We start from the raw sequence: 13,959 nt of genomic DNA, 5'->3' as shown, positions 1-13,959 counted from the left end.
CAACTTTTTCATTTTAAATATTTCGACAGTTCTAAAATCTTAAATTGTTTTTATTTGGCAGCCTTACATTTCATAAAAATAACAGGAGACAATTTGGACCTGAGAATCGCAATTGATGAACTCTTCAGTAGTAAGTTTAAGAACATGCAAACAAAGCTGGCTTGCTCTTCATCACATGATTGCATGCAAATAAAACCTCAGATTAAGTACTTGAAAGAAAGAGAATCCAAGAAATGCAAATGATTACTCTTTCTGCAAAAAGCTTACTCAAGACATCATCAGCAAAATGTTCATAGATGATCCTTGAAAGGAGTTTCTAAGTCCATAAGACATGGAAACAAATCTTTTCAAGAAATCCCTAGTAAAGTTCATCATCACATGATTACATGACTTCTCACGACTCATTTTGTTTGCTCTCATCATAACATCTAGTTCTACAATCTTTCCAAAAACTGCAGTTCCTTCAGATGCCTCTTATTAATAGCTTTGCATTAGTGTTCTTCTGTCCCGAGGGCATCGGCCAAATTAAAGTTTATGTTGTTCCTCATGGTCCTCCTTCCCACTCCGCCGTTGCCTTTTCTCATCATCGCTGCAAATTCGCTGTAATCTATTTGCCCATCCTGCATATACAAAACAGACTGAAAATAATCAGCTTATAGAATTAGAAAAAAGTCAATTACAGTTCCAAGAAAAAAATAAAAAAAATAAATAAGAAAAGAAGAAAAAGATAACACCCACGTTGTCTTGATCAACTTCTTTAATCATCTCATCAAGGCGAACATCATCAAGACCAAATTCTCTACAAGCTTGTGAAAGTTCATCAATAGTTATGTAACCACTTCCATCTTTATCAAAGTATGAAAATGCTGATGCTAAATTTTCTTCTCGCTCTAACTTATTCATGTGCACTGTTGCTGCAAGAAATTCACCATAATCAATTGTGCCATTTTTGTCAACATCAGCCTGCAGCCATTTCAAGCAATCTAAATTAGAGATCCAGTGCAAATCTAATCCAAAGTAATGAACAAGAAGAGTTATTTAATGATGCAGAATAATTTAGTAGATTGCACCCGATGTCGGTCATCCATACCGCATCCATAAGCGTTTGAATTTCAGATTCCATCAGTTCAGACCCCACTTTTCTCAAGCCATCTTTCAGTTCATCGAATGTTATGGTCCCGCTGTTGTCTGTATCAATCATTTTGAACAACTCTTTTAGACCACCAATCTCTTCCTCTGAGAGGCTTTCAGCAATAACCTGCAAAATAAAGAAGAGCATGCTCTTACAAACATGCAATTTTCAGGGGAGCACATATGAGGTGCGCATTTTCAACCATGATGACAAAGGTTCATTCTGCTCTCATGATTTGTGTTTGATTATTTGGACTCTCGCAGCATATACTAGAATATCAAGACTGCATGATATAAGATGTAATGCATCATTCACTATCAAAGTTCCAGGGTTCCTAGTCTTGCCATGCAAAACAGCATAACATCTTTCTTGTGTAGTATAGAAGACATGCCACCTATATGATATCCATAAAGCACAATTTGGTGAAACTTCAGTGATTAAATGCATTTCCACCAGAAACATAAAAAGGGAAGAAGAAAGATTTAAGCTTGTTGAATTCAGAACAACTAAAAGGATGAAATGAAAAAAAAAGAGAAGATTTTCTAGCTTTCACAGTAAAACTCAACTGATTAAATGCATTTCCACCACAACACATATAAGAGAAGACTTGAGCTTGTAGCATGGAAATTTCCAAACAGGATGTTTGAGAAATTTTAATTTTCTAAGGCTGATACTTTGATTTGCCAACCATCACCACAACTCTGTGATCAAAACATCTCATCATGGTGCGCAAAGTATTATGCCATATAAGTAAACCAATTCATTCACAAATCATATAAGTAAATTTTGCTACCCATGGTTGGAAACTATGAATTATACACCATACTGTTAATTATACATCTAAGTATGAGTTACCACCATTATTCACTTAATTAGATTTCAGTTAATTACTTATTGGTTTTTGCAACTGACCTAAGTGAATGTCTCATGCCATGACATACAACAAAGTGGCATACCTTGTCCCTGCACCCATAACATAACCAAGAATCTCCCACTTTTAAGTAGCATAACATATAGGTCGTGATAAGTTCAGTCAAAACTTCTAATTAGTTGAGAAATTTAACGCAGGAAAAAAAAATGGCAAAGCTATGGAATTGATCAAAATATCAGATTCTTTATATGGATGAGGTATAAAAACAGGACTTGAGTTTAATCTGGACTCTGGAGTATGCTCAAATGCCAAGATGAAAAATCTCACATCTACCGATCATTGTAAAAGAAGATTACCCGTAAAGCCATCTTCTTGAGCTTGTTCATTGCAGAGAATTGCTTAAGACGTGATAGCACTGCAGAGTCCAGGGGTCTATCAGGTGCAACATTGTCATCAAGAATCCATGGGTGACCTGGTAGAGAAAACCTCATGTCAATAGAGAATCTGAACTTGTTTCAGAGAACTTTGATTTCTGAAAGCAAAGGTCTTGACCAATATGCTTACAGAGAACTTGATGTGCTGTATATCTCTTCCTTGGATCTCTACAAAGCATATTTCGTATCAGATCCTTAGCACTATCAGAAATGCCAGGCCATGGTTGAGACTCAAAATCTAGACGACCTTGTAGGATCCGTCTGAAGATCCCTGCTTCAGTTTCTGAGAGAGAGTGAGAGAGAAGTACGACAGCAAAATCACATACCACAAATAATAATAAGAAAAAAAAAGCAGATTCAGTGATCCGTTATTAGCTTGCAAAACTAAAAAATTAACAGCAATATACCTGCCCAGAAAGGTGGCACGCCACTTAACAAAATATACAAGATGACTCCGGCACTCCATACATCAGATTCTGGTCCATAAAGTTTACACAATACCTCAGGTGCCACATAATATGGACTTCCAACTACCTCAGATAATGTTTCACCTGCAAAGTTCAGGTATGATGGCTTCCAATTAACAATAGAGGTACCAAAGTTTCCTATAAACTCTAGAGTTGGACTCATTTTGTGACATCAAGTTTTTCTCTCCAAAACAACAGTTGTACAACCCACTAAACCAAAATTGACAAGCTTCAGATACCATTTCGGCGAATTTATGTAAATTCTATCGTTCTCCGAAAAAACTCATGCAAGATATGAAGGGTATTATTCTTCGCAAAATCATAGTGCAATCAGAAGTATTCTGTGTCTTTCTTCTGGTATGTACTTGAGTCTTAGACAATTTATTTGCAAGAAAAAACCAGCAAAAAAGTGGATAATGGATCTCTAATGAATTGCAGAATCAACTGAAATAAATGGTAAGTCAAAATCATGACATTAGTATAATCTGAATAGAATTTGCCCATAAGATTACATATACTTTGATCTCCACTTTGATTTCTACCCTTCATAGATGTTCAAATAATTATGTATTCTTTCACCAATTAATACTTGTTCCTGTACCTAATTAAATAATAAAAGAATAGAAAACCTACTGCCTAACCCCCTTCCATAGCCCAAAACGATATCATCTCTTACCCTTGTCAATCCTCTTCAGCTTTACCATGAACTATCTCATCGAACAGAAATTTCTTAATTCATCATATAGATATTCTTGGAACATACAAGATCTGAAACCTCTTTCTTGTAACTAGCATATCAGGCTCTTAATCACTTCATTTGTATCATACATCCGTGCAGTTAAGCTCTGTTATACTATTATTTTCTGAATCCAGTCCAGGAATCTTGGTTTGTGTTAAAAGATGATGAGTGTTCACTCCATAATGATGGATGCAGAAGAAATGTGAAACATAAGAAGGTTATGGTGTTCCTTAAGACTAAATGAACAAAGAAAAGGTCAAAACATGTGAATCTTGCTGATAGTAATTATCAAAATACCTACCAAGAAAGCATGAAAACAAAATTGAACTATATGATGCATCACCAAAATATTAGAGATAGCCAACATGATCATGGATGATATATGATGATAACCATACAAGTCCTACAATTTGGCATGTACAAAGAACTTCAAAAAGAAAAAAAAATTAATGAAAAAAATAATGTAAAATGGACTGGTAAAACGACAACAATGCAGAAATAAACCTGCAATCACCTGAACCTTTCATTTTATGAAATATCATCAAGGGCATATAACAGCATATGCTTTTTAGGAATTCCAAACCAATGAGCCTGTAGCGTTCAAGAAACAAGAAAAAAAATACCTAACAAGATTCCACTACTGAATGAACAACATGATCAATATGAGTACCACAATCTTAACAAGATTAAAGAAGGAGCTTACTCTCTAGAGCCACTTTCTTACTATTCACAACCCCTTAAAAAATTAATAAAATAATAATTTATTATTTGCAACCCCTCTAATTTCATTTTTACTCTCACTTTTTTCTTTTTTTTCTTTCCCCACAGCCCTTGTTTATGCACTCTACTGTCACCGGTTCTCCCCACCACTTGTGTGCCCTATTAAGCAGTTTGTAAGACTCAGAACATGATATCTTTTGGACTATTATAGAATATACATTATCCTGAAAGGGTTGACTCGTTGCAACAAATGTCAAAAACTATTTCTCACTTTCTCTTTAATCTTCAGTTTGTCTCATTTCATCATCTCTTTTTTTTTTGTCATTTTATTGGAATTAAATTATAAATTGAGAACATATATATCTATTTACAAAGGGATAACTTAAGAATATTCAAAGTTCTTAACGAGGCTATAAAAAAAAGATTGTAAATAGTAATCTACTTAAAGAAAGAAATATTAGGTAAATAGCGAAAAGATTTTATTGAAATTAAGGTATAAATTAAGAGCATATTTAGAAAGGAATAACTTGAAGAATATTCAAAGTTCTCAATGGGTTGTAAATAATAAAAAATGTTTGCAAATAGTAATCTACTTAAAAGAAAGATTTCTTTAATGTACATAAACAAGGTTAAAGAAGAAAAACCCTTTCTCTTCTCAGTAATGGGGCTATCAAGAAGAACCTGGCTTATAGAAGACAGAGAGTCCAAAATCCGTCGCTTTGAGCGCGGCGTCCTCATCGGCGCTGGCGAACAAGAAGTTCTCCGGCTTGAGATCCCGATGCATTACGCCGAGCGAGTGGCATGCTTCCACGACTCCGACGATGGTCTTGATTAGCTGCGCCGCCTTCCTCTCGCTGTAGTGCCCCTTCTGGATGATCCTGTCGAAGAGCTCCCCGCCCGCGCACAGCTCCATCACCAGGTGCACGAACAGCGCGTCCTCGAAGGTCCCCCTGATCCTGACGACATTGGGGTGCTCCGAGAGGTGGTGCATGATCTGGATCTCGCGCCACACGTCCTCGTAGTCATCGCGGCAGAAGAGCTTGACCTTGGGGATGGACTTGCACGCGTACTCCTTCCCGTCGTTCTTGTCGACGCAGAGGTACGTGGTGCCGAACTCCCCCTGCCCGAGCTTCTTCCCAATGCTGTAATGGTCCCGCAGGTTTGGGGTCTTGTGAGGGAGGACCGACGAGTGCCTGGAGGGGCGATGGGGAGGACGGTTGATCGAGGACTCGCTCATGGGTGCTAAATGGCGCAAAGACGAGATCTTGGGCTCTGAAATCGAACAAAATCGGACTTTTATGGGCACGTCACAACAAAGATTGCATCTTTTCGATCTTCTCGACGTGTTCTTCGGATTGTGAGCTCCTCCGTTGATAGAAGAGGGAAAGGACAAATGGAGGGAGTCGAGGAAGGAGGGAAGTCAAGGAAAGAAGAACAGGAATGAGGTCATCATTCCTGCACAGACCATTAAAGGGTCGTCTTTCCTTTTGCTTCAGTCGAGAGGGGAATTAGACGGGGATCGATCTTTCTTCGTATCATTTTCCTTTTCCTCTTACCTTTTTTTTTTTGGCTCAAACCATCAGCCAAACAGATCGAGCATAACGAATCAACAACTCGTTGGGTGTCTTCTCCAAGTTCTTCAACATCAAGGATGATGATATCTCTGCTGCGGCACACAGATCCCACGCACAACAGCCCAAAATACATGCATCAATGTACGGGTGGGCGGATGAATGCTTTGACGTATTCATCTCCTCCATGCAACCAAATATATCATTGGAGTTTTCGTCGTCATGTTTGAAATGTCAATGAGCCTAATCGTCTCGTATCGATTGAATTCATGCTCTTATCGAACACACCATTCCCTTCTTTTCCCCTTTAATACATACATATAGGCTTTCTTTGAGGATATTATTATTTTCAAAAATATTTTATATTATGTTTTATATCTTACATAATGAAATTTTTAACAATTAACATAAATGAATGAAAGAAAATAAAACCATTTTTTATTTGTCAAAGATAATGAATGTTAGGGATCATCAGATTTTGCATATGCATAATCATTTTTGAGATTTTGTTTTGACTTGGTAACATATTTTAGATTTATAATATTTCAAATATTTTTATAGTAATAATCTCAGGCCTTGTTTATTTTAAATATATTTTTTCATCAATTTCATGAAATCAAATTTAAATATATAAAATATAAATTATTTTTATTTTCTATGATATAAGATAGAAAGAAATTGATGAAAAAATTGGTATTAGTATGTACTTACCATCTTGCAATGTGTTAATGTTTTATTATGTTTCTGATTGTTAATTAGTAAAAATGCAAGTAATTGTTCGAAGATATTTTTATGCTTACATAATTCCATCATATTAATGTATCCCCAAAATAATCTTTTACTGCTCCGACCGATACCCTAACTGTACCTGATTGGTGATTCGAGATAGTGGACCCCACTCGTCGCATCAGACAAGTGTGAAAGAATACCCTAGTGGCACGCGTTCTCGCTCTCTCTCTCTCTCTCTCTCTCTCGGCAGCAACGGAAGCGGTGGTGCGACGGAGGGAGCGGCGGCATGGTAAGCATAATCTCCTCCTCCTGGTGTCCTCTTCCTCTTCTATCTCTCAGACGACGCGGGATGATGTGGAGGACCTGTCCCGTGCTCAATCGACCGGCGTCGACGTCTTTACAACCAGTAGCGGTGAGGAAAAGGATAAAAATTTAGCAGCCCCATCTCTTCACCTCATTCGGTGTCGACTACTGGCGCTCTGGTCGGCGTTGGGATCAGTTGATGTTTGAATCTGGGGCGTAAGGAACCAACTACATGGAAAGAAAAAGTAAGAGAGGGAAACGGGAGAAAATAGTGAGGATTATAGCTAAACAGTGAGAAGATTATTAGATGCGCGCACATGAAATTATGCATGATCTTTAGATAGTTATGAATCTTATTAATGGGCATGGGAGAAAGCAAAAGATTACGCTTTTCTTGGTAATCTTTTCTTGGGTTTTCTGATTCAGATATATGCTTTTACTATGTATGATATCGTTTGCTTTGATTCAATGATTGAGACTCAACCATCTTTTAGAATGGTCGGGTAGAATGTGCCTAAATCTTAGACTTAATTACACTATCGATTTTGTGAATTGTCTCGGTGGAAGAACTAGTTATTGGTAGGAAGCACTAGTATGTTGCAAATCATTGCGCTGCATGATTCCAACTTGAGGGCACTCAATCATCATCACGTAGTTTAAGGATTTTCTTCTACCATGGAATCATATATTGTTGTATTTGCCATGAATATTAATAGAGAATTAAATGGTTCCCCTTTTGTATTTAACAATTTGTTTTTTATTTGGGGAAATCATGCTGATATTACTTCAATATTTTAAAAGACTACGATTTATGGGGCATCTCTGACACTATAAAATCAGTCTTTAACATTTTTTCCCTTTTTCTTCATCTGCTAAGAAATTTGATCTTTATAGATCCTTTCTAGTGTATTTTAATGAATTATTTATTCTTCGACAATGCAGGCTGCAAGAATACTTGCTAACTTGCTTGTTATGGGTTCTGGGATATTAGGAAGGGCTGTTTTACAAGCATATCGTAAAGCACTTGAAAGTAAGTTTGCTGAGATATATGATTTATCAAATTATAGATGTTGATTTGCAATGCTAAATTTCTTTTAGTTTCGAGAAAAAATTTGTAGATTCTGTCATGTTCTCATTTTCTGTTTGAATTTTAGATGGTTCTACTCCATTCAAAAAACAAGTATCTGAGTCATTAGTTATAAAGTTACAATTGTTATAGTCACTTAGTACCTGAAAGTCACAATCAATGGATGACAAAACATGTGAATTCCATACATAACAAGTGCAGAGGATTTTGAAGTTCTGAAAGACATGATGTTGAGTTCAGCACCAGTAGGACTGGTGCCTTATCTATTTGTATCAACTCTAAAGAGAAAATTTTAAGATTTTTTTTCAGGCATGAAATGTTCATTGATCGCAATCATGGTTTTCAATACTGGGTCCAATATCAGTTTCACTAAACTATTCATCTAGTATGGTACCAGCATCGGTCTGTACACTGATATCTGTTGTCTGGTAAAATAATTAAAAATAATGAATTGTATATAGATTATGCTTGAACCATGATTGTTGTTTACCAACTTAGATCAATAAACAACTGATTGGTTGTACTTGGGGATGGTTTCTAATCTTGGAATTTTAAGATTTCTGGTGATTGTTCTCTGTCATTCAGTGTTTAAGAGCAATAAGCCACTAATTGGTTATAAAGGTTTTGAAACTTGGAAGCATCAGCATGTCTGGTGATTTTTCTTCTCTTATGAAGACAATTTTTGAAGCACTTTACTCCTTTCCTACCAAGATTTTATACTACGTTAAAGATATATGATCTTGTTCATCATATTGAACAGTCTGTTTAAACAAAAAGGCTTCAGTGATGAAAATAATAAAAGGAAAAATATTATTTATTTAAATGGAAATGTTGTTTGACCCTCACGATACAATTGACCTAGAGTTACATTTTCCTAGAAATCATTGTTATGTGAAATTTGTAATTATTTAAATTCTAGATATTTATAGTCTAGCTACTCGTTTGATCCAATCTTTCACTTAGGTGGAATATTGAAATATTTAGACGTTTTTTTAGTTAAAGTAACTTGAAGCTGAGGACCTGCTTTAGTTGATCCATTTATAAAATACCAATCTTGTCAAGTACGATAAATAGTTAGATTCTACTATTATTGGTTAATTTTTTGCTTCTACATATTGTGCTTTTGTATTTGCATTGTCTTTCATTTTACCAAATATTCTTCATACCCATGAAGAATTTTGGTGAAGTTTTAAAATTATATGTTGCAAGTTTAATAGATAGTCCTTCAAGCTTGGGCTAGTTTTCGTTGGCATTCTGGATTCAGTCATAGATATTTAACCCTTCAACTTGAGAAATGTTTGAAATCGAATTAGAAAATGAAAAATAAATCATGTGTTCCTTTTTAAATAATTCTTTTTCATTTTTTCTTGGGTAAGAATCCTTGTCTCATGTTCACTCCAAAAAATTGCAATTATTGTGTATGGCCTTGTAAACATGATAAACTTCATTAATTTGCATCAGACAGTCAACTGTTCTTCAGTCCCAACTATCAGGTAACTTGCCTTTTTTACTTTTTAACCTTCTTTTTTTCTTTCTTACTATTATTAGCTCTCTTGCCCCTTTTGTTGCCTAAACTACATGATTAAGGCTTGAGATCAGCCAACTTGAGCATGAACCAGGAAGCTTAAGAATAAAGAGGAGCATTGAACGATCACCCAAGCAATTATGGTGCAGAAGGATGTGGATGGAGGGTGGAGGGGTGAGGATGGGTATGAAGAGAGGGATGAATTTAAATTTTGGGTATCAGAGATCTAATGTATGCCAACTTATGATTTAGTTATGACTTACTAGATAGCTATATGCATGTCTATGTTATCTTGAGTTTGACATTTACATATGATATTGACTTTGTAAATATGAACCACTTAATGATAATGCATATGCAATTGCCCTATTAAAAGAATGTGTTCTATGAATGAGACCTGATGCTCGTGCTTACAGACTATTGTAACAATAAATGACCATCTCTAGAATTTATTTTGATAAAAGAATTTCAAAGTCTTAAGTTTGATGTGGTAAGTTTCAAATTGCTTAAGATTCAAGAGTTTCTTGTGCTGCACTAATTTCAGTTACTGTAAAATTTCTTCAGATTAAAATGAGATCATTTTTCTACATTGAAAGACTAGCCAATTTTCTTTTCTGAGAATTGGTACCTATTGTGCTTGATGTCGTTGTCTTGTAATCAAAATTATTTTATAAATTTACGACACAAGCCTGTGGTTTTCTGATTTTTCAGCAGCTGATTATATATCCATACGGTTCTTCTTTATGGATATCTTAAAGCGGGCATACTGCATCCATAGTAGTTTTAAGGATCACTGCTCATTCCCACCTACCCCCTCCTCTCTCCTTCATTTTCACTTTTTCATTCTTCTCCTCGTAATTATGGCATAGTTTATTGACTTTGATTTTTTTTTTTTTCATTCACAGATATGTCCTTCCTTGCTACTGGCATATAAGAGCACATATATGAATAACTCTTTAACTTATTTCTTGAATTGTTTTCTGCAGATGCAAATAAAACCGGTGTTGCAAATGAAACTATACAGAATATACGGAGAGCTAGTAAGGCTATGACCGAACAAGAAGCTAGGCAGATATTGGGAATCAATGAACAGTCAACTTGGGAGGAGATCCTGAAGGTTCAGTATCCTAGTTTCTGCATTTTATGATTGTTATCATGGGAGGTTATGCTGTTATTTTTACGCATAGCATATGTTCTCTCCGTAATGATGGCATAAAGCTTTCTAATTTATTCTTAGGGTACTTCTAGCTAATTATATGTGAAGAATTTTTCTTATTTAACACAAATAACATTGTTTGTTACCGATAATTCACTCAGAAAATTAACCTTTGTAGTCTACCTACTCCAACTCAATTATACACAGTTGTTGATCCCAGAAAAAGTTCTGTTGTTGATGTAGATAGTTGTTCTTTTATGGTCCCGAGCTTTTTTAAATTTTTTATAAAAATATTTATATTTGTCGAGTCTGAATTTTCATTATTCTGACTACACAGAAGTACGATGTCTTATTTGAGAGAAATGCTAAACATGGAAGCTTCTATCTCCAGTCTAAGGTTCACAGGGCTAAAGAGTGTCTGGAAGCAGTCTACCAAGGGAAGGGGTGAATGATACGTGGAAGTCTGCAAACTTATTCACAGCTATACATGCTTTCTGTAGCAATATTGCATGCGTTAAGCAAACTAAATGCCTATGCGTCTCTTTCGACACAAATTTGCCTTGGAGGTTACCTTGCACTTGGAATGCTGTGTTTTTGCACTGAACACTTCTAGCTGATCCAAATGCTTGTTTTAGGACACCTCTCTTCTCTGTTCTAGATCGTGTTGTTTCAATGCTAAGCATCTGCTTGTTTTCCTGAAGAGTAAATGTTTCTCAGTTATTTCTTCTTGGCCATAGTATTATGTTATTTTTGTATCATCATTGTGGTTGCCATTGAGATGTTTGTTGTGCCTCAATCAGATATGTTGTGTACTTATGCGTCAGACTGTATAATGATTTATATTTTTTCACGTTATTGAATAATACAATAAGAAATCAAAATGAATATGCTGATATTGAGCTATAAAAATGTCGATATCGATATCTATTGAAAACCTTTGGGTGCTTATTTGATGAGTAGAGGCAGTCACATGTTGGATGATTCCTACCTTAACTACTAATAAACATGTTATCATTACTTGGATGTTTCATGTATTGAATTTGCATCAGGCATAGATCCAATCAATTATTGGATTATTGATCATCGGTTGATTAGTAGATTTAACAGTATTTTGTCTTCTTTAATATTTGAGAAAGACAAAAACATTTTTGAAATAAAAAATTGAATATATTTGATAAAAAAAATAACAAAAGTTAAGAATACTTAAGTTCTTTTACGATTAAAGCAGTCTAATCAGTGAATCGAGCCAATCAAAGATTTGAGTTGGCGATCATTACGGAAGAACTCTGCTGCTTTGATCGTTCTGTAGTAGAAAGAACTATAGCTGTTCTCTGACCATTACGAGAACGTATTGGCTCTTTGTGATGCAGTGCGTATTGATCCTCTCAAACTTGGGCAAATTTTCATAAAAAAAAAACTTCTTTTTGGATTTTTTTTTCTCGAGTAACTCCTCATTTTTAGAATTTCCAAACAGTATCTTCTTTTTGCCTAATATATTTTCTTTATTTTTATTCTTTTTCCTATCAAGTGATCCATAAGGTGAACAATAGTGTTTCTAGTAATTAAAAAAAAATCCTATAACATGGTACAAAAATATCATGTTACGATATTTTTCTAATATTGTTAAAAATAAAAGCACTACATTACAGTGTTTTTTAATGTGTTATGATATTTTTCTAGTATTATTAAAAACATTATAGCACAGTATAAAAACACTATAAATATAATATTTTTTATAAAATTTAGATAAAAATATTATTTTATTGGTATTGATGAAAATACTATCACAGTATAAAATATAGTAATTATTATTATTAGATAAGAAATACTGTTCGAAAATTCTAAAAATGAGCAGGCTTCGTATCTCACGTTGCAGCTTCGATGTGATGGAAAGCAGATTGGAAAGTGTAATATATGTGTATCTATCTATCAATCTATCCGCAGGAGACTAGTAATCAGTAAACAATTTGTTTTAGTATCTTAGAAGGTGTTTGGTTCTCTTAGCCTTAATGTGTTCTGGAAATTGGAATGAGAACGTCTCCTTTTATATGTTTAGTTTATTCAACTCCAACATCTGAATCAAAATCAAAGATGGTTAGGTCGCTAATATAATTTTATCAACTTAAAACATTTTACTTGTCCATGTGATATTTTGTTTTATATCATTTGACTATATACTATTTTATATTTCTAAGTTTTCTATTAAGTTTCCTTTTTTTTCATTATTACTATTATTTTGTATTTGTATTATGTTGTACTCTCATTTTCCATTTTCATATTCTACCTTATCTATACATTTTATATTTTTGGTATTTTACTTCGGACCGATTTTTTTTAAAAAAAATCTCTTTGGGCTTTTCTCAAAAGATATCACAAGTCTTAATTTTTTTTTTAATTTGGTGTCCCTTTTTCTTTAGCACCCATAAATGTTCTTTGATCATCACCTCCCATGAAAGATCTATCGGGGCTTCACGAGGAGAAATATGTGACAAAATCAAAGTAGAAAGATAAAGACAATTATAGTGGGACGAATGTAACGTATGATAATGCTCATTTGGAGAAGGTGGTGGTTACGATGATCGACATTTAGGGTCTTATAGGAAAAAATATATATATCAAATAGAAAAATTAAAAATTAGGTACCTTCTGAAAAAAAAAAAAAGGATTTTTTTAAAGGAAAATCACCCTTTTACTTGTATATTTTCCAAGTGTTTCATGTGAGAAAATTAACTTATTTTTCTTTATCTAAAATATTTAAATCTAAGTTAGCGATAATACATCCATAAGAGAATCTATTCAATAGGGCTAACTTGGGTATCACCATGTTTGACCTAATCTTATACATTGACTTAGTCAATTTGCTAAATCATCATGTATTTTATTCTTGTTCATTTAATATAATAAGATAAAGTCAAGTATAGGGTTAAAAATAAATGCAAAGATCAAGTTTCAAAATTCTCACATTAAGAAATGTTGCTCGTTATAGTGTCCACCAATTCAATTGACTTGCTATATCGTTGAACGATACTCTTCTCTATGCCTTATGTATAAATTAATTGTTTTTGCTTGAAAGATCATATCTTTGTGCTAGGGCAAAACATCATTAATATCTTGGTTAGCCTAATGTAGTTTAGACTCATATGCGTAGGATTATTCGAGTTGCATTCGAGGTGGAAACATGGAGCTTCGGAGATATCACCTACACAAAAACTGAAGTTGAAAGAG

The 13,959-nt window shown here is 34.4% G+C and overlaps 2 protein-coding genes across 4 annotated transcripts; one reads left to right on the top strand and one right to left on the bottom strand.

Moving 5' to 3' along the window:
• Positions 1-283: 283 nt before the first annotated feature.
• On the bottom strand, positions 284-6,132 carry LOC135676834 (calcium-dependent protein kinase 24-like). 2 transcript variants are annotated; one of them, XM_065188459.1, is made up of 7 exons: positions 5,045-6,132; positions 2,845-2,988; positions 2,568-2,708; positions 2,360-2,475; positions 1,091-1,258; positions 739-963; positions 284-620 (listed from the first exon to the last, which is right to left on the bottom strand). In XM_065188459.1, exons 1-7 carry the CDS (start codon positions 5,598-5,600, stop codon positions 492-494), a joined length of 1,479 nt encoding a protein of 492 aa, XP_065044531.1. In that variant the 5' UTR covers positions 5,601-6,132; the 3' UTR covers positions 284-491. The 2 variants fall into 2 exon arrangements, with proteins under 2 accessions (XP_065044531.1, XP_065044530.1); XM_065188458.1 differs by having other exon boundaries at positions 286-620; positions 2,568-2,720; positions 5,045-6,131.
• Positions 6,133-6,832: 700 nt separating this feature from the next.
• On the top strand, positions 6,833-11,492 carry LOC135585490 (mitochondrial import inner membrane translocase subunit PAM16 like 2-like). 2 transcript variants are annotated; one of them, XM_065188457.1, is made up of 4 exons: positions 6,833-6,952; positions 7,909-7,996; positions 10,565-10,695; positions 11,072-11,492. In XM_065188457.1, exons 1-4 carry the CDS (start codon positions 6,950-6,952, stop codon positions 11,180-11,182), a joined length of 333 nt encoding a protein of 110 aa, XP_065044529.1. In that variant the 5' UTR covers positions 6,833-6,949; the 3' UTR covers positions 11,183-11,492. The 2 variants fall into 2 exon arrangements, with proteins under 2 accessions (XP_065044529.1, XP_065044528.1); XM_065188456.1 differs by having other exon boundaries at positions 6,945-7,075.
• Positions 11,493-13,959: the final 2,467 nt, after the last annotated feature.

Source organism: Musa acuminata, chromosome BXJ1-6 (genome assembly GCF_036884655.1).
Source record: "Musa acuminata AAA Group cultivar baxijiao chromosome BXJ1-6, Cavendish_Baxijiao_AAA, whole genome shotgun sequence".
NCBI classification, from domain to species: Eukaryota; Viridiplantae; Streptophyta; class Magnoliopsida; order Zingiberales; family Musaceae; genus Musa; species Musa acuminata.
This window is presented reverse-complemented; position numbering and strand designations above follow the sequence as displayed.

Coding starts and splice junctions, on each gene's coding strand:
- LOC135585490 (XM_065188456.1), top strand. CDS start 6,950: ATGGTAAGCATAATCTCCTCCTCCTGGTGTCCTCTTCCTCTTCTATCT. Junction 7,997..10,564: donor ATATCGTAAAGCACTTGAAA/GTAAGTTTGCTG, acceptor TGTTTTCTGCAG/ATGCAAATAAAACCGGTGTT. Junction 10,696..11,071: donor CTTGGGAGGAGATCCTGAAG/GTTCAGTATCCT, acceptor CTGACTACACAG/AAGTACGATGTCTTATTTGA.
- LOC135676834 (XM_065188458.1), bottom strand. CDS start 5,600: ATGAGCGAGTCCTCGATCAACCGTCCTCCCCATCGCCCCTCCAGGCAC. Junction 1,259..2,359: donor TCAAGAAGATGGCTTTACGG/GTAATCTTCTTT, acceptor TTTATTTTGCAG/GTTATTGCTGAAAGCCTCTC. Junction 621..738: donor AAGAAGTTGATCAAGACAAC/GTGGGTGTTATC, acceptor TTGTATATGCAG/GATGGGCAAATAGATTACAG.